General features: G+C 40.3%; 1 protein-coding gene across 1 annotated transcript; it reads left to right on the top strand.

Moving 5' to 3' along the window:
* The first annotated feature begins 53 nt into the window (after positions 1-53).
* On the top strand, positions 54-26,362 carry mast3a (microtubule associated serine/threonine kinase 3a). Its single transcript, XM_083928340.1, has 27 exons — positions 54-463; positions 3,321-3,409; positions 4,156-4,228; positions 6,521-6,541; positions 6,755-6,833; positions 9,337-9,494; positions 12,014-12,089; positions 12,660-12,869; positions 13,971-14,072; positions 14,633-14,765; positions 15,802-15,887; positions 16,164-16,249; positions 16,583-16,791; positions 16,967-17,105; positions 17,313-17,445; positions 17,549-17,714; positions 17,905-18,006; positions 18,605-18,727; positions 18,941-19,053; positions 19,179-19,357; positions 20,060-20,181; positions 20,279-20,467; positions 20,899-21,122; positions 21,465-21,587; positions 21,809-21,945; positions 22,312-22,496; positions 22,629-26,362. The coding sequence occupies exons 1-27, from the start codon at positions 378-380 to the stop codon at positions 23,495-23,497; spliced, it is 4,212 nt and encodes a 1,403-aa protein (XP_083784466.1). The 5' UTR covers positions 54-377; the 3' UTR covers positions 23,498-26,362.
* The last annotated feature ends 1,589 nt before the right edge of the window (positions 26,363-27,951 follow it).

Genomic DNA, 27,951 nt, shown 5'->3' with positions numbered 1-27,951 from the left:
GCTGCGCAGTGCACCGCTGCTGCTGGTGCTTCTGGAAAGTTTGTATCACCGTTTTATATTTTGGCGGAGATATCTCATAAGTTCCGGCTGGTAATGTCACATCCCGCGGCGAACGGACTGTCTCGGAAAGTCTGCCGGTAACAGAGGGAAGGAGCGGAGCAGACATGGCCGTTGCTCATCATCACCGAGCTGCCGTTGCGCCGAGGCTCCGGGGTCAGTTTGTACCGAAGCTGAATGGGGTTTCTGCCGTTGGACACTGCGTACCCGCCTAACCGCCACCCCCGGTAATAACAACTTCTCAAGAGAGACATCATGCTCCCACTCTAACAAGAGGACATTTCTCACATCTGGATTTATTATCAGTCACCACCATCACCATGTCTGACCAGAACTACTATTGGACCGTGTTGCCGAGCTACAAAACTAGTTTTGTGACTGGGGCCATGATGAAAAGATCAAAAAGGTAAAGACGACACATCCTGTTTTGATGAAAGACTTTCTCAATGTGTAGTATTATAACGTTGGACAACAACAACGGTACAGCCTTGAAAACGTCTGCTGTGCCTGTGGTTGTCATCAGCTCCCCCCTGAGCTGCCATTCACTGTCTGACAAACTGCAATTTGTTGAACGTTTATGTTGAGCTATTTTATTCACTGCACGTAAACGCAACCCTCCAGTGTTTGGTGACATTAGCAGTGTACAGATGGATAGATAATGGCGTTGTGGTGTCTGTGATATAACCTACAGTACGTACGACTGTATCTGTCGGCTACATCCGCCCTAGTTTTTGTTTCCGACAGAGAAACGTGGCCATTGTAGTGTTGTGTGTATGGGGCCAGACTGCATTGTCTGCTACCAGCTGTCGCATACAACGACACAAAAAGGTCCCATTGCGGATCGATACACTGATGTTGTTAGTGGGACTGTAAGTGTTGTAGATGTGCTTATGTCGGCGAGATAGATTTTATCAGCCCTCACAAAGTAGAGCAGTCAGATGTGCCTTTCATGTAAGGACGCAATGTATCTTTGACAATCTATAAGTTCATAGGGACCTAATCGTATTTTATGGATTTTTTTTAAATTCCCTCTGTCGTTATCCCAATATCCCTATAGTGTAGTTAATGTTTTGTTGTCAATCTATGCATTTGTTGTCATTGGCATTGACCTATTGCTAATGAGTTCTGGAAGAAAACCTCTCATCTTACATGTAATATAGTCTTTCTAACCATTCACAGGCTGCTACAGATATTCAGTGGGGTAACAAACTATCCACTTCTCCATGTAGCTTGGGAACATGCATCATGTAACACATTCAACATAGTGTGACTTTAAATGGAGCTCAGTGAATGAATGCAGTCCAGCACTATCAGCAGACATGTGAAACATGCAGGCCTGCATCAGTGGCCTACATTCATCATGTTACACGGCTGTCTGCACGGTTCCTACAAACCACTATTGTAGATCAGTCTCAAATATGAGTAGCCTTATCACTGCCAAGTATTGATAAAGCACTCCCGTGGTCATGGTGTGATACAGTGGGGCTTTCATGCATTTTTTTTCAAGTCCAGGCTCTGTGTGAAAAGGGTGTCTGTTTATTTATTTTCTGATAAGAAGAAAACGGTGCACACAAACATCGTCGTTCTGTGGTTGGTGTGTCGTTGAATCCAAAGTCAAAAATGTATTGGCTCTCCTGTTGCTGTGCCTTCTCTGCCGCTCTGAATCTTTTTGGGTTGGGGGCCATATACTGTGTGAATCTGCCTCAGTACCGACCCAGAAATGTCAGGCTGTGTTGTCGTCTCAGCTCCTCAATTATTTTAGGTCATTGCGAGAAAGAAAGAGAGATGGCATCAACATCATCTAGGTGAAACAGAGAGCATGATGGGATTACATCCAGTGTAGTGGGGAATGTTGAAGCAAATGAAAAAGAAAAATTGTGTTATAAAGACTTTGCCACACATAGAGTGAGCACCAAGATTCAAGAAGCTTTATTTATCCCGAGGGAAATTATTGTGCCACAGTTTCAATACAAAGATGGGAAAGGATCAGAGTAACGATAAGCTAGGATAACATCAAATAAATCAAACAATTAACTAGATGTGACAAAGTGCAACAGACATTGTAGTTAAACGTAGGTATAAACAATATACAACAATACGCACCAGGCATACAGAGGCCTCCAGGCAGCATATTCACAAATATACAGGAAGTAGGAAGATTGACATTTGAACTTTAAAGTAACTGCATCATAATTACACTTGCACTCTGTGTGGGTGATCCAGCTTTTAAACAGGTCCGTCAGTCGTCACTTTTATACAGGACACTTTACCAAGAAAAATGTTTCCTTCAAGAAGTGATTGACTGAGTTTGCTTTCATAAAAAATAACATTTAATAGCACATTTGAACAAAACTGGTCCAACAAAGATTTCAGGTTCATATTTATTTATTTAAAACAAGATCACTGCATATTAATAAACATTTACATGTAAATATTCAAGACTATAGCAAGTGGCTAATTTCCATCTTTAGTCCCTGTGGCAAAGAGGAGCACTGTTTGCATGTTGAAGACGGAAACCCACTTTCATCAAAACAACACAAGCGATCAGATTAATAAAATAATATAAATATACATTTAAGGAAAAGCTTAAACCCAAAGTTGCATCCGCTGCTGAACCTCTGAGTGTGCATGGAAAAACTGATCATTGATTTTCTTACTTATGGATCAGTGTGTGTTGTTTACATCTGGGTAGAGCTTGTGTTCATCCGTGCTGATGGACCTTTAATGATGTGTGTATGTTATGTCCCCCACAGTTATGTAATGGGAGTCACTTGTTTCTTTTTACATCATTATTTAAGATGCTTCCACTGGTGACACAGGAGACTTTATCGGATAATCATCGATGCTTTAGTGTAAAAACTTACTACAGATTCCATACTCCTCATTATTCACAGGATGTTGATGTATTTTCATTATTTCGGTAACTCCCGTGTGTCAGAAACACTTTTTCTCTTAAACATAAGAACATAAACATATGTTTAACTAGTGTTGACACATTATTCAAATGTCATACACATGTATACTTTCTGTGTGTGTTTATATATTTACACACATATATGTTTATCACTATGTGTGTACGTATAAACACCATTACCAGTATCATGACAGTTATCAGTGTTGTCCTTATGATCAACAACCCGAGTTCAAAGGTTGACCTCACTGTTTACTGCACTGATAAAAGACTGTTGCTGAGTGATTGTGTTTGTGATTGTCTTGCATAAGCAAATGTTTTCTCTCTGCTGTTTGTTTTCCTCCTCTCACAGTTCCCGTAACAACAAGAGAAGGAGTTTGGCGGTCGGGACCCCGTCCCCCACGCTCTCACGACCTCTTTCACCTCTCCCACTTGCCACAGGTACTTGTGTGTTGTCCGCATTTGCTCGTCTGCTCGGATCAGTGTGTGATATTGTTTTGCAATGAGACCAGAGGCTCATTACACACATGCTTTACATAGACACAATCACATGGAAAACAGATGAGGGGGTGAAGAGGGAAGGAGGAGACCACCACATTAGGTTTTTTGTTTCATATGTGCCTTCAGCCTAATTTTGTTTTTTGAGTTATGTCACAAGACTAGCACTATTTTCCCCCTGGAGTGTTCATCAAATTTCCAGGGCTGCTGAAACATAACATGCCCACAGTATATTTTAAAAGATCTAAAATAGTTTTCCTCATGATGATATTTTTCATGTAGCTCCCCCAAGGCTACTCATTCCATTGTGAAATGCTATATGGAGACTCATTCATTCTTTGCACTCATTTTTTAAGCGACTCAGGGTGTGGCGGGGCTTTGCTGGCATGGAAACCCTTTAGTGACCCTTTTCAAGAGTATATGGTGTTGTGCGATCAACAACAGGAGTCCCTGCTGTCTGCTCAAACTGAGATTTTGTGATAAGACGGGGGGAGGCCTAGTTAACTTCTGTGGGGATGTCCATGTAATTCAAAGATTTGTTTCAGGTTGAACCTTGAAGTAAAATCATGTAAAACAAAGGCCCAGCTAGTGGAATGATTCAACTTCTAGTCATATACTTAGTTTATTTCAGCTTCTACTTATTTTGAAAGTTTGTAACTGTTTTTTTATTTTTGCTTTTGTTTCCTCAGCTGGCAGCAGCCCTTCAGAAAGCCCCAGAAATGTTTCTGCCAGCACCTCTGCCAACTTCCAGTTTGCCCGCAGGTAAGACTGAACTCAAATGTTTTTTCAATATAGAATAGGCACTTGAGCTCAGCCACTTTACTGCAGAAGTTTTTTCACTACCAAATACAAAAACTAGAAAATTGTTAAGACTGATAACATGCAGCGCAGATGCCTTACACAATGAGAGTAGGTTCATCCGTCTTCCTAGCTTGGGAACCAGCCGAATCTGCAAGGTCAGGTTTTATTTGGCATATACGTCTGGTCCCCCTCTGCCCAGACAGCCAGATCCTGGTCAGGCCAATCATAACCACAGCACATTAGCATAAACCTAGCTCAGTAAAGAGGCATCGATGCGTTGAGGTATTTTTTCAAAAACAATCAAGATGGCTGCAGCTGATGTGCAACTTTCTATCGAAGTACTATTTTCCAATTAGGATGGCAAAATCCCTCATTCACAGACATGTTTATGTTACGCCATCACAGCTCATCTCTGCACACTGTAGTCTGTCTGCAATCACTCAGCGCTACGTCACATGTTGCATTGCTCTGATTGGTTGTTGGCCTATCCAATTGCGTCTAGAGACATTTTGGTCTACAGCTGTTGATATAATGCCCCTTGGAAATCGAAAATGAGCTCAGAGGTCAAAGTACTTTCTTCCTGTAAAGGTGTTAAAGTTCAAAACATAAGAAATAAACACCAATATTTCCTCAGAGCATCAACATTTTCACTTATTTTAAACTTAATTCAATACAAATATGCTAAAAATAACCTAATAACTTGGGTTTTGGAGGAAACTGAGTTGCATGAATAATGGACATGCCCTGGCTTGTTCCCGTTTGCCCCTGTAGTAGAAACGCAATGGAGAAGCAAGTGCAACCATCTGAAAAGCCAGGGCCACTTGCTGGACATGGGTTTTGACATTTGTCAAACCAATTAAGGCGGCGACTCACTGCACACACTCATTACTCAGGGCTTCCGTGATTATGGGGGGAAATTGCAAAGCTTGCCCTCTCATCACGCTCCTTGCAACTGCGTCTGGACTGGATTTAAAGGAGTAGTAGCTCTAACTGACACCCTTGTGTCCAGTAGCAGAAAAAAATGTTTTTGTGTGCTGCTTCTCTCTCACTGAATGCACTTTGCAGTATATGCTGCAGCTTATGTCAAATATTGTTTGTTACGGATTAGCATGTAATGTTGCATTGCAGCATGGCACATTGCAGCATAAGCTTGAGGGTAGAGAGGGAAAGCCTCCTGATAGAATTGCCTCGCACGAGCCTGCATGACTCATCTAAATGTATTGAGACTTTTTAAGCTGCCAGCAAGGAGATAGATGCTGTGACTGCATTTTAAGAGCTCCACTGAACTTGTTTGTAATTCACACAAGCTGTAAAGCCCTGCTGTTTTCACAATTATTTTTTCATGAAAATATTGAAGAGTCAGGCAAACAATAGGCCTACATATGAAGAATACATAAGTCTTTTTTTTAATGCAAATGAAGGAATAACACGATAAGGAACCACCTCAAGGGTGAGACATACTTGTTTAGCTGCAGCTCCTTTTTCACCAGCAAAGATATTTTTTTAACCTTGGGGTGTAAGGACAGCCAACACTCTGGCCTTGGTTCTAAGATTGATTCAAAACCTTGTTTTTAAGCTAAGCTTCAATCCTCTTCAGCCTTGTAGGCCTTAATACTACAAGCCAGAATCAGTGCTAAGGTGCTAATGCATAGCGGATGACATACATATGGGATAATAAGACTTGGGCAAAAACACGTCTTATTCACCTGACTAATCCTCAGATCTAAGTCATACTCTGAGCAAAACTGTCAACAATCACCGGGCAACGATCATCCGGGCCAAGTATGAGTGCCAACATTTGACCGTCCTTGTCATCACAGGTTGAACCAGTGCTGGAAATTGGGCCGCATCCTCAGAAGGGTGGAAATGTATGGGGATGATGGACATAGAGACACTGTCACCCTCAACTTTTTTCACACAAAAGTTGAGGGTTTTGTTTGTAGTAGTGGATGTGTATGTGTACATACTGTTTTCGAGTGTATTTTGTTGGTGTGTGTGTGTATAATGAGTCACGAGTCAAGTGTCTGTGGGTCTCAATTCTACAGTATGATGACAGTTTGGCAGGTGTTCAACCGCAGCAGCAGACTGCCACTGTCTGCTATCTGTGACAAACATTGCTATGACTCTGACAGCCAGACTTACTCTGTCACTATCATCAGACAGTGTTTTTTTTCTCACTTTGTGTCTCCACCTGCCCCTCTTCCTCTCTTTCTCACCCTTCTTCTTTGTCTTTTTTTTTTCCCATCGGTGTAGCCAACTGGCCCGCACAGAAAGGTAAGAAACCAATCTGGTATTTCTTGTTTTTGTCCCAGTTTCAAGCATCAGATGTTATCGCTTTAAACTTCCACTGGAAGATTTGCATAAATTGAGATTTGCATTTGTAAAAAGGTGAAGCTCTAAAGATTTGATTTAGTCAAAGGGATGTGTAGGTTTTGTATGTAATGGGGAGTTACCACTGAACTGTCTGTTACTATTCTGTTTCTACAGAGCGGATGGGCGAAGGTGGTCTGTGGCGTCAGTTCCCTCATCTGGATACTGCACTAATGCACCCAGTTCATCAGTATCTGTAAGTTGAGTCTCTTTCCGTGTTTCTCTCAATGTCTCTGTCTTTATTTCCCTGCAATCATCAGTGGCTGTAAGGTCTGTCTCTTTCCCTCATTAGATATTCAACCTCTTTCCAAACCACTGCCATGGGACCATTTGGCTCATACTCGGTGTATCAATAACTTAACAGGACCATTGTGTCTTGTAAGCTCATGCTGTTGACTGACTGAACTCTACATCCCATCAGATCACACACAGTAATATCAATAACAATATCTTGAGTAAAGTGACGCAGATTCAGCTAAATAATTCAGCTGCTCATAAAGTGTCCTTGTCCTGTCTGACCCGAGCCATCCCTTAGCAACTGAATTTAAACTGCTTCCATCAAGATGCAGATTTAATGTGGCCAGATGCGGGACTACATTTAAAAAATCCTGGGTTCAATTGGCTATTGGCCTTCTTAACAATTAATAGCACTGTGGTCACTTTAACTCCTTATTTTTATCCAGTTTTTATCCAGTGAGGCACTGTTGCACTTTGTCTGTTGTTGAATTGATGTCAATTGTTTTCCCGTGTTTTTGTCCCATGTCACCCATGTTGTAGGCTGCACCGCAAATTGCCCTCCGGGGACAATAATATCTCTTGACTAGACTTGACTAAAGTGTTGTGGTTTAATCAATCATATATTGGAAAAGAATAAGCCAACAATGGTCAACTTATAGGTATATTGTGCCATCAAAGGTTTGAGAAATGTAGTTGGCTGTTTTAATCCAAGCTGGTCGCTGTTCTTGGTAAAGCAGCTAACTTTTTACAACCGCAGGTCGACCGCTTTATATTCATTTTCAGTTTAAGTTCCATGTCACACGGACCTTGTGTCATCCGCAGAGCGCATAGTTGAGATAATTTGAGAGACAATAAATAAATTAATTCCTAGAGGCAGTTGGGAAACTTCACACCATCGCAACACCTTTACTTGGCAGTCTGGTTGACCATCATCTCTGCAGCCAGTTGATTGATACCAAACAGCTGACTGGATATGGATGTTGTATTCTTTAATGATTCAGTCATAACAGGATATGTCCAACGATGATGCATCTCTTCATCATCAGCCTTATTATTGCGCTTTCCACTAGAGACAGGAAATAGCAATGAATCCTCAGATGTCTTTCCCAGAGTTTTCCTGAAATGATTTAAAGGTTTAGACAGAATTGATAATTAAAATACACGTACTTTTACTCCATATGGTTTGTTTTTCTGCCTGAATTCAACAATAAACACAATATTGTTAGTGGGAATTTAGTTAAGTAAATATTTTACTATGTGATTTTCCTTATTAAATAAATTACTTCATACTAAGGGATTTGAGCTGTACTCTGTTTAGCCACTTTTGACCGAGGGGAAGTACAGGAATTATAAGTCTTATCACTAAAATAACACAGGTCTCGAAACGCATGGCTTCTTTTTTCCTGGATGATATCACCCATGAGTAGGGATTGAATGTACCCACTCGGCTTTTCCTTCAAAGTCGAAATGCAGGGTGCGACTTGCTGCCCAGTTACACCCATGAGCTATTTGTTGATGGTTTCTTTGTCGATTATCTTGAGATTCTGTCCAGAAAGTCATTACTTAAAATGCAGTTGGCTGTAAAAAGCAATAACCATTCTCCTCTGTCGTGGCTGTAATTTTGTATGGCCAACCACATGGCCTGGAGACGGTGAGGTCAGCCCTCCTCACACAATGTCCCTTTCAGGCTTGCTGTCAGTGAGGTCTTTATGCTGCTCTCGCTCGGTTCTGACACGTCTCTAGTTTCCTCCTCAGGGTATCGTTCTCCCCCTTTTCCTATCCCTTATTTTCTGTTACTTCCTTGCTTCTTTTTTCCTTTCACTTTTCTCTCCTGTTAGGCTCGTCTCTTTTCTTCAGTCAGATGAGCCACTCTCCTCTTTGCTCTTCCTTTAAGTGAAACACAAGATCCCAGCCAGACGGGAGTTCTCATAAATTCTAGACTGCGTGTCACACATTTTGTCTCGGAAAGAGAAAACGAATGCATGCATCGGCCAACACAACAGCCGTTGCTGCGTGCCTCAGGCCATAGTGAAGCAGGGAAGAGAAAATCCTGCTTTAGGAGAACACTAAAGCTCAGTCATTTTTTTAACTAAAGGGATTTATGATAATTTACTTTACTGCAGTCTTTCTCAGCATGTCCATGTCTCAGCATGTCCATCTAATTCAGATCGATGGTGGGGCATGAAAGCATTTAAGACTCTGAGCATTAACAGGATAATGAGAGAATCTGAGAGAGAAGTAGTGTGACTGTTATTAGAGGAAGCCTTTTAACAGAGGTTGTTAAATTATCAAAGCAGCAGAAGCACAACCTGACATGGATACAAATGTGCAACTAAAACAAGAGCCAGTTATCTTTTTTATGACATATTTACAATATTATCCTGTACACTGACCTCTGTACACTGCTCTTTCCCACTCTCTACTTCTTTCTTTCACATTCCCCATTTCTCTTTACCTCCCAGTCCTCTTCATCCCAGGAGTTATTGCACCAGTTGCCCTTCCAGCCCACGCAAGATGATCTCCACTTCCTATTCAAACATTTCCGGAGCACGGAGAGTGTGGCGGACGAAGAGGGAGCACACGCCTCGCCCCCTGTCAGGCTCCGCTCACGCAGTCTCAGGTGAATTTTGAATTGAACAGTAACTATACTGCGTGAGTGTAAGGACTGTTTTTGTCACATAAACATTTCTGTACCACAACGCTCCAGTGGGAGAAGTGATAATTTCATCAGATTAGTTTGATTTGAATGGAGGGATCCAGAAGAAGGCATACTTTATTAAAGAGCCACACTCCTGGCTAATGTTGTATGCTAATGTTAAAATTAAGCCCTTAAAGAGGACAAGTTGAGCAAGACAAAAAATAATGTCATGAGACCACTGAGGTTCACCACTGCTTACATCACTTACAATAATGAAACAAAACTATAAGATGTACTATTGTTACCCGATTTAAAAAAAGTAGCGTGCTTACACTGCAGTTCCAAAGTATGTCAGTATAGTCGATGTAAATATTCTTGTTTTTGTAAGTGTGGTGTTGTGTCGACATTCTTTTACCCATAATGCAACGCACAACAGAAATAGAGGAGCTACACAGCTAGTGGAAGTAAAATCTCAGACTCACACTTGAGCTAGTGTGGGTAAAATGCAGTCAAGCCCTACTGTGTTAGCTGCGTTGGTTAGCCAGTTGACCAACTGAATAGCTAACCTGCCTGAGTGTGAATGAAGGGAGAGAAGAATAAATCAAGACTACAATTTGTGTTAATTATTCCTGCACTAAAGTTTCTTGTCTACCAAGTATACTTTTCCTGTTAACCAACTAACTTCAGTCAATAGGTGTGTCTAACCATAAATCATTGTGATGCTGCGTCACTTTTGCTCTGCTGCTTGGAAACTTCTGCTGTGGTAATTGAAGATGCTAACTGTGAAACTCATATAAAGCCTGCCACCTCCAGAAGCTTTAGGCATATAGCATACAGCAGCACATTTCCCCTCAATTACACGGCTGCTTACCCAAACATGGATTTGAAATCATTTCATGAGACAAACCACTGAAAAGCCTGCAGTTAGCATCAGTGTGCTCAGAAATGTCTCATATGGTTTAGAAATATACTCAAACTAAAGTGGGCCGAATGTTCTATAACGTCTTTCATTTATGGTTTTTAAATTAAAAAAATACTGCCTGGAAGGATTTGAATATTGGTGCGATAATTATTTTATGTGGTTTTTGGGGAAAGAAGCCATTGTGCTGGTTACTAGTGATCCCATGGAATAGAATATAGCATTTCCTCATCATTTAGCAGGCTGCTCTCATTAAAACTTTCTAAATAGCTCTTGTGGTGAGGAGTTTTGAGGTTGCTGGAGACTTATAATGGGCTGTGGAGGGTGTTGGCAGCATCTTGATGTGGTTGTTTTTTCTTTGACGTGGCACATATGATATAATATACTATATATATACTGTATATGTGTGTGTGTGTGTGTGTATACGGCAGAGAAGGTTCTAGATGCTCTATAGATGTGTCTACTGTTCTAAGTATACAGAAGTGGTTGTTTCTGAGGTCACACTCAAGACTTTGTACAAAAAAGTCTTTATCTGTTATTTATTTAAATATTTTAACGCTTTCTAGTTTAAAGTTGATGCGAAAATGTCAGATGGTCCAGTGTATAGGCAAGCCAAACCTTTACAAGGGTGTAGGCTTGTTAACTTTTTAGTTTGGTCATAAAAGTTAATACACAGCAAAGATACTTATATATCTAGCAAAGCAGCATTTTCATTTAGATGGTCTGTCATTTTGACCCCTGATCATTTGATTACAGATGAATTAAAATCAGATAATTTCATCAGAAAGAAAACTCTGCCAGGGTTTTTACTTTCGTAATGCTATTAAAAGACATTACTGCACGTATTGACTGCGGAATTACATGACTGACCAGTGTCGATGTTGCTTTAAAATAGTTCCAGAGGGTGTGTAAAGCATTTCTTATTGCCCTCAAATAGTTCCCAAGGGGTTAGCTGTTGCTTTAGCCCTCAAATGAAATCACTGCTGTGCAACTGCAACTGTTGTGGTTACCCAGAAATAGTAAAGTGCATGTCACATGTTGATATTGTTATTTGTAGTATGTGATGTAAAGGGGCACCCATGGTTGCTTTTTTTACATTTTGTGATGACAGCACATTGATTTGTAATGTGTGTGGACAGTTTTAAAGGTGCCCCCTCGTAACTGAAGTCCTATGCACACAACAGATGTGGTCATGGATACTGCAGATGAGAACCTGATCTGAATCATATTAGTGCTATATTCAAGTATGCTGTGTTTATGGCACAGGATGGCAGTAAACACCGCCAATCAAACATTTATTTTTAGGAAATCTGTAGATTCTCTATAGTTTTTATAAGATTTTTGAAATTGACATTGTTTTAAGGCTTCAATATATCAGTGTTTAGTACTTAACTAGTGCAAGTATTAAACTTTTAACATGTTTCTGTAATGTGCCTCCCCAATCTATCCCTTATTTTGATATTATTCAAATTAAGCATACATAGATTATTAACTGTATCTGTGCACACACATGATATTTCTTGTTTAGTTATAACTCTATCTCAATTTTTCTGTTTCTCTCTGTTACCTGGTTCTCATCCAGCCCTGGACGGACCTGTGGAACATTTGACAATGAAATTGTCATGATGAATCATGTCTACAAAGAACGCTTTCCTAAGGTACAGTCAAGCTTTCTTCTTGCTTTCTTTCTCACTCTGATCTGTATTTGCTAACATCTTCAGTTTGCTAATGCATCTAGCTGCTAAAAGATGATCTTCTTTTTTAAAAAAGGGGAAAGTGCTGCAGCTGAAATAGAACAAATGAAGCCTACAATATATGATTGTCACCTGTGTAGGGCACCCGTCTTTCACTCAAGGCGGCTAAGCTCTTAATTAAGTAGAACTTTAAGCCCTAATAAGATTTAAATGGGTGATTTATATAAAAATACACCCCCTGTACAGTTGCCATGAACGGGGAAATTAGCTATAGAAACCAAAACGCTTTTTGTACCAGGCTGTAAGCATGTTTGTTTCTGCGGTAAAGTCTGGTATTTTAAAATGGGTCTCTATGATGAGAGACTCTCTTTTAGAGCCAGCCTCAAGTGGCCGTTTGAGGAACTGCATTTTTTGGCACTTCCACATAGCTTCATTTCTCAGCCCCTGAGGCCCTGTGAGGACCAAGTTAAAATAAATTGTTAGTACAATACTACTGTCACTGAAATTAAGTCTTCTATCTTGGTTGTTTCCAAGGCGACAGCCCAGATGGAGGGTCGGCTGCTCGACATCATTGCAGAGTGTTCCCCAGACACTGCTCTGCCCCTGGCTGATGGTGTTCTGGGATTCATTCAGCACCAGCTGGTGGAGCTCGCCAGAGACTGTCTGGACAAGTCCCAGAAAGGCCTGGTCACCTCCAGGTACTTCGTGGAGCTGCAAGAGAAACTGGAGAAGCTGCTACATGAGGTGAGTGTTTCTCATCTTGAAAAGACAATTTTCCTTCTGATTCTGGAACAATACACACAGTTTCGTTTTTGACTATCATTCAGCCATGCAGCTATTGAGCCAGTGTTTGTTCCTTCTAAGACATCATCAGATTTCTGATTGTAGGCAGTCCAGATTGTCCTCTGGTTCATGCTATACCGTAGCCTCACCGGGACATTGGATTGAAATTGCATGTATGATTGGTTCTCATTCTCATTCGTTGTTTCAGTTGGTTACATAACCTTTCCAGCAACAATTTCACTGCAGCACAGGCTGCTCTCTGCAAAACAGATTACAGCTTCTGCTGCAGACTTGAATGAGGCTCATTTAAATCAGAAAGTTTGATAAATTAACATCAGGTTCATATTTTCAGCTACAGTTATTACAGTCGATGCAGTGCTTTCTTGTGTCACTCTCCTAGTAGCTTAGTTTATTCTACAGTCCCACAGGGATGGGCATTATTTTGTCTGTATTTCCACTAAAGCCACATTTCTGTAATTATTCTTCCATCTTGCCAATAAAATGATTTTCCAGCTTAGCGAGAGTTTATTTTAAGCAAATTGTCCCTGCTGTCACATGTTAAAATGTTTGAATTTGTCCCTGTGCTCGCTGGTTCTTCTCTGGGATTATAATTACTGTTCCGTAACGCTGTTTTCTTAACAACTTTTGTAAGACTATACCCTTCTTTAAAAACAAACCCTGTAACAGGTTTGACAGGGTAAGACAGAGCAATCAATCACTCCTACACCACCTCTGAAACACAGACTCTGAACCTGCTGTTTGACCAAGGCAAGGCAATGTTAGACTAAGATATGGTGACAATGAGTGTCATTAAAAGTGTATTCACAAGTGTTTTCTGTTATTTATAAATCTGGCAAAGCAAACAGAAATGAGCATTGATGCAACATGTTGAAATACCAGCCCTGATCTATTGAATCATCATCAGATAATGTAAGAAGATGAAATAGATGCTAAAAATAATGTGCAGACAGCCTCTGTGGGTGAGATCCGCTGCCTCATGGCTTGTGCCAATTGGATTAAATCACAATAATAATCCATCAACCTTTGTCCTTTCCCGATCAGGCGTATGAGCGTTCAGAAAGCGAGGAGGTGACCATCATCACCAAACTGGTCAAGAAGATTCTCATCATCATTTCCAGGCCTGCCAGGCTCCTGGAGTGTCTGGTAAGATTCACTGACAGGCAAAGTTGTGATCATGGGAACAGGAGTGACACAATCAACATGATGCTTACCAGCTTAGAGCCTTGAACAAAACGTCTGTCCCTTCAAATGCAGATGTCACAGATGACTGGTGTATTAATTCAATTCAATTTCAATTCAATTTTATTTATAGTGCCAAATCATAACAAAAGTTAACACAGGACACTTTACAAACCTGGTAAAGACATGGTATACTAATGACAGTTACAGCAGTAATAATAACAGAATTACATTTTGGAATAAGCCAACAGCAAGTTTACCTTGCTGAACAGGATGATTTTTGGAATTATAATACTTTTATAAGCCATTTAATATTGACAGTAGGTGTGCAGCTAATTGATTATTCAAGTTCACAAACCCTAAAGAGAAACAAGCTTCACTTTTACAACTTTCTTTCTTACAAACTCTGTCAGCCTGTTGCAATTATTATTATTATTATTTTTTGCTTTACAAAATCCAAGGCCAACTACATGGTATTTTAAATGCAATGAAACCACAACAGGCCTTTCCTTTCTTTTCTACAGGAGTTTGATCCAGAGGAGTTTTACCAACGTTTGGAGGTTGCAGAGGGTCAAGCCAAGGTCGGCCAGGGCATCAAGACTGATATTCCCAGATACATCATCAGCCAGCTCGGCCTCACCAGGGATCCTTTGGAAGGTGTGGTGTTGATTTACTTTTTGACTTTAGTATCTTACATACCAAACTGTCTATTTATTATATTTGGAATATTATGTTTTTGTATTCATTGTACTTTGTTTTTGGACTGGGTGTGCATGACATGGACATTATTATGGCCGTAATTATCAGAGCATGATGTTCATCGACATGTTACAATGTTTTACTCTATTTAAGTATTCAACTATTGAAAATCCAATGGAAAAGAGTTCATATTTCCTGCCAATCCCACTCGAATGTCGAATGCATGTTAGCAGAATTTTGCGGGTGCTGGGAATCATTGAAAACACTTGAATTTTAATGTGGTGCTTTCAAGATTTTAAAAGTAATAGTGCTTGAAACCGCTTCGAATAAGGGTTACATGGTGCCAAGTCTTTTTACAGACGGGTGACACATTTTGAAACAAAACTGTTTTTACAAAGTGCTAGAATTTGACTTTGGCAAAGGTGTAGGAACCCTGCAGAATAAGATTATAATTTTCAAAAATAAATTATATGGGTATGCTGATGCTAATGACACTATTTCTCTTGCCATTTTTATTGTTGCAGGAATTATTGTTATTTTTATCCTAAATTTATGAACATTATTCACTGATTCTGAGTGAAACCTAAACACGTCATTATATGTGCCAGCTCTTTAGTTACTAGAACTTGCACCGTACTGTCTTGTTTTTGTTTTTTTTAAATGTAATGTATCTGTTATGGTTTCAAACTATTGCCCAACTCATGTTGATTTTCCCTCGTCTAAGTTCATGCCTAAGTGTTGTTGAGTCCTTCGTTGTTCAGTTCAACAGGTCGTGCATTTGGTCTGTTTAATGAGCACACTAAAATAGTCCCTCTACAGAGCAACATGTCAGTATTGCTCTGTATGATACTCCACAGAGTAGCTTTAAACTTTAATCAGAACAGAACTGAGTCATTAAACTAATTATGTTAAAACAAAACAGACAACGCTAACAAATATTCTTTGGATACAGGGACAGTTGTTTATGTTTGATCTGTGCCTGCTGCTGTTACAGAGATGGTCCATCTGGAGCAGACGAGTCCGAGTCACAGAGCAGCCAGCAGGGAGTCTGATGACACGGGAGACGCAACACTTATACAGGTATGAGCCTACTTTAAACCGTTATAATGGATTGTAATTGGACTCTCAGTTTGACAGAACAAACAGTGGTGGTAAAGACAATGGCAGCTGTACTGTAGCTATATAAAGCAACACTGAAGGGGTTGTTTGGATAGATAGTTTAAATGGTGAATAGAACACTTGTTATACATACAGGCAGACACATGATCACAACAAATTCATGAAGTCATGCTTTTCAGACGCGATGCAGCAACTAAGTTCCTGTTATTTCCCTTCTGTTTTTGTTGTGTGATTCAGAGCCGAGCAGCCTGCACCCCTCCTCGTAGGAAACCACTGGAGAGCGACTTTGAGACTATCAAGCTCATTAGCAATGGCGCCTATGGGTGAGTAAGACAGACTTCTTTGTTTGCATCCAACTGACTCAGTCTCTTGTGAACACCGCAGAGAACCTAATAAAAGCGGAAAAGAAACTCAAATGAGGATGTGTTTTTGTAGTATTTTTGTGTTTACACTTAGAATTTGTCTTGTCTTTGTCTGAACGGATTTTTACAAGTAAGTGATGTGTATGTTTCCTTGTTTTTTTTCCTGCTGTCTTTCACCCCTAAAACCCTCCGTACCTGTCATTCCCTCATAAACTCACCTATCCTTGTTTGTCCTATATTGTTCCTTCTTTCTTTTCTTTTCTTTTGTCCTCCCTGACTTTTCCTGCCACGCAGGACTGTATTTCTGGTGCGCCACAAGGAGACCCGTCAACGTTTTGCCATGAAGAAGATCAATCGGCAGAACCTGATGCTTAGGAACCAAATTCAGCAGGTGTTTGTGGAGCGAGACATCCTCACCTTTGCTGAAAACCCATTTGTGGTCTCCATGTTCTGCTCGTTTGAGACGCGGAGGCACCTCTGCATGGTCATGGAGTACGTAGAAGGTAATGTTGGTTTGAACTGTCCATGCATGTGATATCTCTTTTTATTGAATGTTGCAAAACTAGTCTAATTTTCTTTGTTTCCTTTTACGCCCAAACAAATGCTAACACAAAAGACACATTTTCACAGACATTTAGAAAGCCTAAACAAAGCAGCTGATTGTCCTTGTACTTTAAGGTGGGGATTGTGCCAACCTTTTGAAGAACATTGGTCCTCTGCCTGTGGACATGGCTCGGATGTACTTTGCAGAGACTGTCCTGGCTTTGGAGTACCTTCACAACTACGGAATCGTACACAGAGACCTCAAACCTGACAAGTGAGTCCTCATTTCACATTTTTCCTTTTAGGCAGCACCTAATTACTATGAAGCTTTTGTCATTTTAAGACTTGCCACCGGCAATCTTTTTGAAGTTGGAACAGAGTTTTCTGAAACCTTTGATATTTTTCAGAGTCTGATATCTATGTTTTGGGTTTGTTAGCGTTTGATGCAACATGAAACATTTCTGTTTTGCTTCTTTTGTAGTTTGTTAATCACCTCTATGGGACACATTAAGCTGACAGACTTTGGGCTGTCAAAGATTGGTCTAATGAACATGACCACCAACTTGTATGAAGGACATATTGAAAAAGATACAAGAGAGTTCATCGACAAACAGGTCTGAATCTTTGCATCTCTTCTGCTCTTCATCTCGTCAGTTGTGTTTATGACCTTTACTGACATTCATCTTTGCTCTCTATGTCTGTTGTCCCTCTCTACAGGTTTGTGGTACCCCAGAGTACATTGCTCCAGAGGTGATCCTGAGGCAGGGTTATGGAAAACCAGTAGACTGGTGGGCTATGGGCATCATCCTTTATGAGTTCTTAGTGGGCTGTGTACCTTTCTTTGGAGACACACCAGAACAGCTCTTCGGTCAGGTGGTCAACGGTAAGAGATCCGATAGTTCATTGTTATTGAGTCATCACATGTAACTTTTCAACTTAGAAATATTTGATAATATATGTTTAATTTTTCTGTTTGGATCTATTAGTCTTTGGTTATTGGCCATCATCTCAAGTTTATGCAGTGTTTCTGTCAAATTAATTAATCTGATCACTGGTATGTTCTCTTTGTCCAGATGACATCATCTGGCCAGAAGGGGAGGACGCTCTGCCAGCTGATGCCCAGGACCTTATCACCAGACTGCTGAGACAGAGCCCCCTGGAGCGTCTGGGAACAGGTAGGTGGCAGTATGACTGATGATGAATGGGTGGACAAGGTACCCAGTCTAGACTTTAGTCTGCTTAGTCCCAGGTTGAACATCACTGTGACCTGTAGCAGGCTAAGAAGAGGCACAAACAGATCTTCTTGTCGCCTTTACTTCTGTATTTTTTGGGGTTGTCATGACAGAGTGTGATTTTACTAGAGAGAGATAATCAGTGCAAGTCGTATGCGGAGAAATGTAAAGTTTATGACATCTTTTAAGTTGTTCTTTCACCTTAAAAGATCATATCTCAGCACTTTGTTGGCAGTGCCATTTCTGTGGCGGCATTTTATAGAAATTTTGTAACAGATATGCACTTTTATGTTTACATCAAAGCTGTGATAATGACAGTTAATAAGGCAACTTCTGGAATGGGGCACAGCTGTGGTAAACAGAGCTGTGATGACTGGTAAAAGATCCAGACACTTTTGATTTTAGTTCGTCAAAGGGAGATATTAGGGTATCAAGGGAGACACTGGTCACAGATTGGCTGAGAAGGAGCTTTAAACCAGGCCCAAGGTGGGCAGATATGAACGCCAAACCTGTTTGTTTTATTTATTTTTTTGTTTTCCAGGTGGAACCACTGAGGTGAAGATGCACATGTTCTTCCTAGGTCTGGACTGGAACGGCCTCCTGAGACAGAAAGCAGAGTTTATACCTCAACTAGAGACCGAGGAGGACACCAGTTACTTTGACAGTACGTGGGAGATCTGTTAGATTCATGCACAAATACGCACAGTACCCTTTCATGATCTAGAGAGGACTCATCTAACTAAAATACAAATATAGATCTCTGTCTGCATTCACACATACAAACCTAAATGCACCTTAGCTAGACACGTAGACGGACTAGAAAAAGCTGTGTCATCAGCTTTCATTATTTAACACAGAGTCATTGTGTGTCCTACAGCCCGATCAGAGCGCTACTGTCACCTGGACTCAGATGATGATGATGAAACCAACGATGATGAGTCATCTCTGGAGCTCCGACAGTTCTCCTCTGTAGCACACCGCTTCAGCAAGGTACTTCAGCAAGGAGCTTACGTTAATAATTATTTGATGGAATAAAACGTTGGCGGGAACTCTGAGCGAAGAGTCCTTCAGATGTCTAGGTTAATGTAACCCGTCATTATCTTCTTAATCTCTAGGTGTACAGCAGCACAGAGCACCTGTCCACCTCAACGCCATCCAACCAGAGCCTGTCATCGTCAGAGCGAAGCCACAGCGAAGAGAAGGAGGAGCGATGGGAGGGCAGGGGGATCCTCTCCCCTGGTGATGGCCACAAACACTTGGCTAGTGGAGACAGGACAGATGGACACAGGGGGAGGTGAGAGAGTGATGTCCTTATTATGAGAGGAAAAGAATTACAGCCAGCCCTGTTGTAATATATCAAGTTTAATATTCACTTTATATGAAGAATTTTATATTCTGAATAAGCCATTTTTATGAGACATCGTAAATAGTCTTTTTGGAATTAAACTAATTATAATAAGTAATTCTTAATTATTAACATTGTAGCTTGACTCAGGTTTGATCCTTTCTATATGGAGTTTGTGTGTGTTTTCTCAGTATGCATTGATTTACTCACGCTTTTACTTTGCTCTTAGGCGTGAATGGCAGTGTCAGGTTTCTGCTTTCCATTCAGTGTGTACTGGGAAAGGCACCAGGTCCCTCTATGGCCTTGAATAGAGTTAACTGTGAAGACATGAAGGACCTGTACTGACAAAATTGTTATGTTTTAGCAGATGAGATCAGCCTTTTTAAAGCATGAATGGTGACTACAAGGTCACTTCCTAAAAATGAATGTAACCAAATAACAACTAGTGAAAAAACATCCCAGGGCTCATTCACCTGCACATATAGAAATGCAATGCAGACTAAGACAAACAGGGTAAATCTGTATTTATTTAAATTTGCTCCAGTTGCTCCATAGTTTTACACAGGGAGAACAAAGTTACTTTCTCATAGTTTATACATAAATATATAGGTTTTTCTGAAATCATTCATGCATGCTGTATTTTCCTCGCAGTCTGCGTCCTCGTGCTTCATCCAGCTCCTCTCAGTCAGAGCGCAGCACCAGCCCACTGGTGATGAACAGCACTCAGAGCCTCGACATCATGCCTCGTTTTGCCATCTCTGCCGAAGAGGAGGGTAAGACCGATAAACACAGACCTCTGTAGGTTCTCTTCTTTTGTTATTCAGTAACTATGAAACAACTGTGCTCACACTCTGTACTTCCTGATTCTAGATGGGGTGGTTTCCAACCTGCGGCGCATTAGGCTCCGGAGCAACAGCACAGGCACAAGGCCGTCCTTCCGACGTGGGGCGTCCAGGCGCATCGCCCACCAGCTGGAGACACCAGAGAAACCAAGATCCCCAGCTGGAAAAGTCCCCAAGTCTGCCTCTGTCTCTGGTCTTTCCCTCATCATCACCCCAGGTAGACAGGACGATAGTAAGGGTCTATAAAATGTAACTACTTTTGTCACAGTTCCCATTGAATCTGGTATAGATTCAGTTGCTTCAATTCCAGCAATATTCCTCTTTTAAGTCTTTTAGAGGCACAACGGTATTTGTCTTTATTTGCTACGACTATTTATGTGTTTACAGTGCCCTCTACAGCCTGATGCTGTGTAATTTACACAATAAACAAGAACCATAAAATAAATAAATACTAATACCATGCCCATTTAAATGATTTAACGAAGATGGCACATAGTAGAATAAACATTTTTTTGCATTATTATTATGGTAGTTTGGTAGATGCTGTTCCATTAAATAATAAATTATGCAAGAAATAAGAAAACATCAGACCTACTGTCCATAAGCTTATTTGATGGCCTTTCTAAACACCCTTATCTCCTGATCCAGATGACTCAGCAGGTCCTCCCACAAGCCCCAAATCGTCCTTGTCCTTGTCATCCAACCCCTCGTCCAGAGACTCGTCCCCCAGCAGGGACCTTTCTGTCAGCATCAGCTGCCTCAAGCCTCCTGTGGTCATCCACAGTTCTGGGAAGAGGTTTGGCTTTGCGTTGCGGGCTATCAGAGTCTACATGGGAGACAGTGACGTCTACACTGTGCACCACATGGTCTGGGTATGTATCGTCATCTCAGGTGTAGCTGGTGACGCTAATCACGTATGAAATATTTTATATATTCAACTAACTATTCAGAGTTCAAAAATTTCTCATTTAAAATGTTTTTTATGGTGGTCGGGTTTTCTTCTAGATGGTCCTAAAAGTCAAGAACTCTGCGTTTTATAGTTTTTATGTATGCATTCTACCCTATCTGATGCTTTGCATAAATGTTTAAGTGTTTATATTTTGAGATTGTAGTAATTGCATAGGTGACAAACTCAGTCATGGTAACAGCTGATTAGATGGTTGCTTGACTAGCAATTTTCATCTGAAGTTGTGTGTGTGTGTGTGTGTCCACAGTGTGTCGAGGAAGGCAGTCCAGCACACGAGGCAGGGTTGAGGGCCGGTGACCTCATCACCCACGTGAACGGGGAGTCGGTCCAGGGACTGGTCCACACTGAGGTGGTGGAGCTCCTGCTTAAGGTTTGAGGATAACTTTTAAATTTTAATATTATTTTGCCTGCATACATATTGTATATTTTGCGGATTACAATGTGTCATAAATACGGAAATGTTTGATGTACCTGTGTGTCTTTGTCAAACAAATCTCCTTAGTGTAAGTGATAACATATCATTTTGTGGCTCTACTCCTCAGAGAGACTGCCTTATAGACGTGGTGTTTATGTTAATGATCTGTTCAACAGAGTGGCAACAGGGTGACCCTGCAGACTACTGCGCTGGAGAACACTTCTATCAAGGTGGGCCCTGCCAGAAAAGCAAGCTACAAGGCCAAGATGGCCCGACGCAGCAAAAAGAGCAAGAGGAAGGACGGACAGGACAGGTACATAAGGGCAGAGTGAAGTCATACCAGCAACTGCAGTACTGTTTGATACATGGAACTCCTGCTCCTGTGAAGCTTAGTATTAGATTTCAGATAGACAACTTAATCACCAATGACTGCACTTAACAGTCTTAGATTTGCATTCCCTAAATCTGTTTGTTACATTTTGGTCTGTCTCAGCTATGACTATTTGTTGCTTGACCTTAAATGGCTCATTCCTGATTCAAAAGCGAAAGATGCACTAAAACATTTTTGGAACCTCAAGTGCTTATTTCTTGTTCACACTGAGACAGTCCTTATACTTAAGTAAGCCTGCAAATAACAATATTACAGACACTCACCCGACACCTCTCTTCTCTTGTGCAGCCGAAGACGTAGCATCTTGAAGAAGCTCTCTAAGCATACACCTCCTCCGCCCATGCAGAGCAGTCGTAGCTTTTCTTCGGGTTTCCACCAGTCATCTAGTGACAGCCTCTCCGGCTCCCCCACGCAGTCTCTCTCTCCTGGGCCATCTACGCCTTGTCGCTCTCCTGCTCCTGACCACTCAGGAGGTAACTGCCAGGCATCACTTGCATCCCCAAAAAGGGAGCTGCTAATCTCTTTGTGTCTTATGTTTTTATGTTACATCTTGTGGAAAATCTATACTAATGCGGAACTGTTTCATTTCTTTATCTTCCTGTTAGATTCAAGTTCCTCTCCTTGCTCCAGCTCTCCTAACTCACCTGTACCACAGGCCCGGCCCAGTTCCCTGCATGTGTTGGGTCGCTACACCAAAGCTGGCCGCTGCAAGTCTACCAGCAGTATCCCTCCTTCACCGCTGGCCTGCATCCCACCTCCTCAGCCCCTCTCTCCGCAGTGCTCTCCATCCTGCCTCCCTAGTCACCCCAAATCCCTACACGGTTTCCATGGCAAGACATTGTCCCCTCCCACTATCACCCGCCATTCTGTGCGTCCCCGCAGTGCAGAACCGCCACGCTCACCGCTCCTCAAGAGGGTCCAGTCCGCAGAGAAGCTGACAGGAGACAAGACAACAGGGGGATACCATGGAGATAGAAAGGCCTACAGCATGCGCCGCCACACCATGGAGGTGCCTCTGTCTGAAGGAGAGGGGCTGGAGGACATGGAGGGGGACACCGCCACTGGGTTTGTCTGTGTCGGTGAGCACGGCCGTCAGGGTCTGTATATAGGAGGGCAGAGAGGCTACCAGGACACAGCCAGTGGAGGCAGCGAGCACTACCGCGCTACCACCTCGCCACAACACCGCGGTGGCAACCACCACTCGGAAGAGGTTGTGGTTATGAGGAAGCTGGCGCTGTCAGAGCGAAGGGACTCCTTCAAGAAACAGGAGGCTGTGCAGGAAGTGAGTTTCGATGATTTGGAGGAGAGAGAGACGACGCCGAGCCCAACGCTTCCTGCCACGCAGCCGAAGGCATTTAAGGCATCCTGGATCACCTCAGGCCAGTCAGACTCCGCTGAGAAGCCGAAAGGAAGAGGATCACAGGGTACAACAACACCACAGAAAACCAAGTCAAAAGACAAAGAAGGGTTTTGATAATGTCACTTTGCCAGGGATAACAGGTCAGTGAAGAGGCTCGCTCAGGAGGAGACTGAAAAGTGAAGATAAGTCTTTGACCTGCTACTGTACTTGCATATGAAGGCCTTGCATGTGTGTCCAGAAAACTGTGACCAAGTCCCAAATCATCACAGGCAACAGCTTGAAGAAGGGAGAACAATTTAACATCGATGTTTTTCAGTAATATATGCATCCTGCAACACTGTTAACAGAATATTGACTGCCAAACTATGTTTACTTCCTAGCTGCTTGTTTTCTCTCTTGGTTCTCAAATCACTGTGGCACCTGTAACTGATGTATTTTGTAAATATTTTTTGTTTTTTAATGAAGAAACTTATTTATGACTTTATATGCTCATCTTGTTTTGTTTAGGTTGCTGAAAATGCCTTGGACGCTTCAGCTTTTTTCAGTTCAGGAATTGCACAAAAGAAAAGCCACGCAACAACTTCTCAGTGTGGTTTTACAGCAGGTGCAGAAAAGCGGCGGCTAACATCAGTCGACATTGTACCATAATTTTTTTTATACCTCAATGCCTCTCCAGAACTGGGTGTTGCTTCGCGTTCAGATTGGGTCTTTGAAACAAATCTACAGTGTTTGTCCTAATACATATAATGAATTATAGAATTTCAGAAGATATGTTGTGCTGCCTCCCAATCTTAAAGAATATGGTGGCGACCATTTGGACTCCGATCACAGGCCTTGTATAAACATTTCTAAAGGACAAAAATATCAACATCTTAATGCTCTGAAGCCTAGCTGTGGTGCCAAAGCATGGTTTAGCCATAGGAACCATTTAAAAAGCGGTACTGTAGTTGTACATAAGAAGCTTCATGCATGCATGGGCTCTTCTTCCAATTCCTGTCTGTCCTGTAAAAAAAAAACACGCATTACTCCTCTTGCGGTGGTTTAAATCATAGCCTGATCAACGTACAGGTGTGTAGATAAAGCTTTGTGACTGTCTCTGTCCTCTAATAACTTGTTGAATCAAGCCTCCGTCCAGCTCCTCACAAACCTAGTCTAGCTGAAGTGTTTGCACAAGTTGTAGTAGCCGTTTAACAGCACATTTAATAATTCAGGACGACTTCCTTCATTTCCTTTCATTCAGAAATTGTACAGTGGATTCAAACAAATCTGGTTCCCTTGGCTGTTGTTTTTTTTCTTTATTAAACACCTGTTATGAATGAATGTTTACATTTTAGTGCAAATATGTGTGATCTTGTCATGGTTTTGTTAAATTATTATGAAGAAAATGAATGACAGGGAATTCAACCAGAGGCCCTGAGTGGATGAAGGAATGGTTTAGGATGATCTCCTTTTGTATATTTTGATATGGAAACAGTCTTGTTGCAGTACTAATAACCTCTGCGGTTGATGTATATTGTGTGAACAATGGTGGACCTTATAACAGCTGTCGATGGTGTTTTTTGAAAGTGACCTTGTAAGAGTAGATGGACTCGGATACATTGTTTAATGTCCCTTATACGTGGCAGGGTCTTAATCTCAGCCTCAAAGGATTGTGCATGCTTCACATCCCGATATGACATTCCCACAGTTTTACAACATGTTTTCATTTTTTGAAGATATTTTGTCGTTGCTGATTTATTGGCTAGTGATGGCTTGGACAGGAACAGTAGTGAAGATAGAGGGGATGACATGTAGCAAAGAGCCCCGGAATCGAACCCAGTCCGCTGAAGTAAGGACTTAGCCTTTATACATGGTAAGGTGAGCTTCTGGGGCGACCCCCTATTTCATTTTTTATAAGTTCATGGAAGTTTTTATTCTCATCCAAAGGGCTTTGGATTCTTAAATGTGATAGTCACTGATTTAAGCTTTAAAAATATTTGAATTTAGTTAAGAGATGTGAACATATAGGATTTGGTTTTCAGCTATGTATTCTTCATTTTCTATTTTTGTTCCAGTTTTTAACTGTTTTTTTATTGTTTCGGTTCAGGAGCTGTTTGTATCAGCAACCAAAAATGCTTCGGGCCTTATTTCAGACTCATTTATTACACAGAAGACGTTTGTGTCCTGTGTTGTTAAGTTTTACGACGGTCTACGTTTGTATTTTGCAGAATTAAGGGAACTGTTAATGTGGGAATTTATAAAGGATGTTTAGCACATACTAAGCTTTGAACGGTGGTTATGAATTGTGGGCGTTCAAATTAGAAGTTAGACGTTTGTTTGTTGTACTTTTGGGAGAACAAAACTGTGTGTCTGTGTAGGATTTATCGATGAATTTCTGATGCAATATACATCTAGCTATGTTCTTAGGATTTGATCTTTTATTTTGTACCCCAACTAAACTGTATCTTTTGACCTTGAGTTGAATCATCACGTTATACTTTTTAAAATCAAACCAATCGTTTTTGTGGAGCTCAGCATCAGATACATCAGCAGTCCATACCAGCAGTTCAGCATCACACATCAAAACTAGAGAGGCAGAGCGCAGACCTCCGTCAAGGCCATGACATTTCTTGCAGTGTTAATAAAAGCGGCCCATGCTACGACCTTCTACCAAGTTTCATGAAAACTGGCCAAGTAGTTTTTTCTGTAATCTTGCTGACAAACCAAACTGAAAACATAACCTCCTTGGCGGGGGTAAAAAAGCTCCACGACTCTTCTCATCTCTGTTTTTGCCATCGTGTGTGTGTGTGTGTGTTCACATGGCTGCTCAACTGTCATTCTGCATAGTTTCCACACTTGTTTTAATGCGTATGTGTGTTTAAAAGTTGTTTCTCTCCATTCAATCCCTTGCCCCCAGATTACAAACTGGCCTTTGTGAAATTCCTACCATGTGGGTATCTGATGCAGACTGGTGTAACCTTGTTTTTTTTAATGTCTTAACAGTGCTTGAAATAAACGCATTGCAAAGGAACTACAAAGTCCAGGACTACAAAGTTTTTGTACTTGTCATTTGTCCCTCATACAACAGTAAATCCACGTTTATCACCATTAATATTCACATATGTTTGGTGTAGTGGTGCTCAAGTATGGCACTACACTGATAAACACATGTAAATACTATATTAATGTTTACTTTGTGGAGCATTATACACTAGGTATCGTAAATGTATGATTAACATTACATGATACAGCATGTTCTGTAGTGATTGAATAAATGAATAGTCTATTAAATAAACATGGTAAAGCCTATATTTGTATACTCCTTTGTACATTTAATACGTAACAAGTGCAAAATATAAACTCAAAATATTTGAGTTAGTTAGATGACATAACTATATCACAATATCTCGATATATTATTTAATCACAATACAATAATTCCCATGAAAGATGATTCATAATCACATCAAATGATCATATATAGCTCTATTTCACACACACATTTAAAATCCATGTTCAGTCCTTTACAGTTGTCGCCTGTACTAAATCTAAACCAGTCACAGAGCTAGAAATGTATGAAGAAGTAGATGAGCTGGAATAATCTTTAAGCTTTGAAAAGATATAAATGGTAAAAAGGGACTGTGAGATGTGGGATCAGACAGGGATTTAGCATGTAGTCTTTTTCATACCAAGGGATCCTTTGTAATAAAAGAGGTCTTAAAGTAGACGTTTGGGGAAAAAAAAGACGAATCCCTGCAGATTAATATGGAGGACTAAACATGCTCAATAAATAATTCAATAATGCATAAATAAGTACAGGAATAAATAGATAAAAATATTAACAAATTAATGCAATAATAAATAAATGCATAAATAAATAAAAAACATAAACAAATAAATGCATGAATAAAAAAAACATAAATTAATACATAAATTCAGGAATAAATAAATGCATGAATAAAAAATAAATTAATTAATATATACATACAGGAATAAATAGATGCATAAATAATTAAAAACATGAATGAATAAATAAATGCAGGAATAAATAAAAAAAAACATAAATGAATAAATAAATACAGGAATAAATAGATGCATAAATAATTAAAAACATGCATAAATAAATAAATGCACAAATAAATAAATTAATAAATGCTTTAGATTTATTTCTACATTTTTGTACAGTCAGTATTTCTGTGTCCATATGTTAATGAAGTAGGAGGTCCCATTTATTCATGCATTTATCTATTTTTTTTTTTTTTCTGTATATATTTTTATTTATTCATGCATTTATCTATTTATTTTTTTATTTCTGTATATATTTTTATTTATTCATGCATTTATCTATTTATTTTTTTATTTCTGTATATATTTTTATTTATTCATGCATTTATCTATTTATTTTTTTATTTCTGTATATGTATATTTTTATTCATGCATTTATCTATTTTTTTTTTTTTTCTGTATATATTTTTATTTATTCATGCATTTATCTATTTATTTTTTTATTTCTGTATATATTTTTATTTATTCATGCATTTATCTATTTATTTTTTTATTTCTGTATATATTTTTATTTATTCATGCATT

The sequence above is a fragment of the Echiichthys vipera genome (assembly GCF_963691815.1).
Source record: "Echiichthys vipera genome assembly, chromosome: 15".
Lineage (NCBI taxonomy): Eukaryota > Metazoa > Chordata > Actinopteri > Perciformes > Trachinidae > Echiichthys > Echiichthys vipera.
This window is presented reverse-complemented; position numbering and strand designations above follow the sequence as displayed.

Bases quoted from the DNA above. Each gene is read 5' to 3' on its own strand.
- mast3a (XM_083928340.1), top strand. From the start codon at position 378: ATGTCTGACCAGAACTACTATTGGACCGTGTTGCCGAGCTACAAAACT. The intron at 12,090-12,659 runs GTACAGTCAAGC...GTTGTTTCCAAG, and splicing joins ACAAAGAACGCTTTCCTAAG to GCGACAGCCCAGATGGAGGG. The intron at 19,358-20,059 runs GTGAGAGAGTGA...TTTTCCTCGCAG, and splicing joins ACAGATGGACACAGGGGGAG to TCTGCGTCCTCGTGCTTCAT.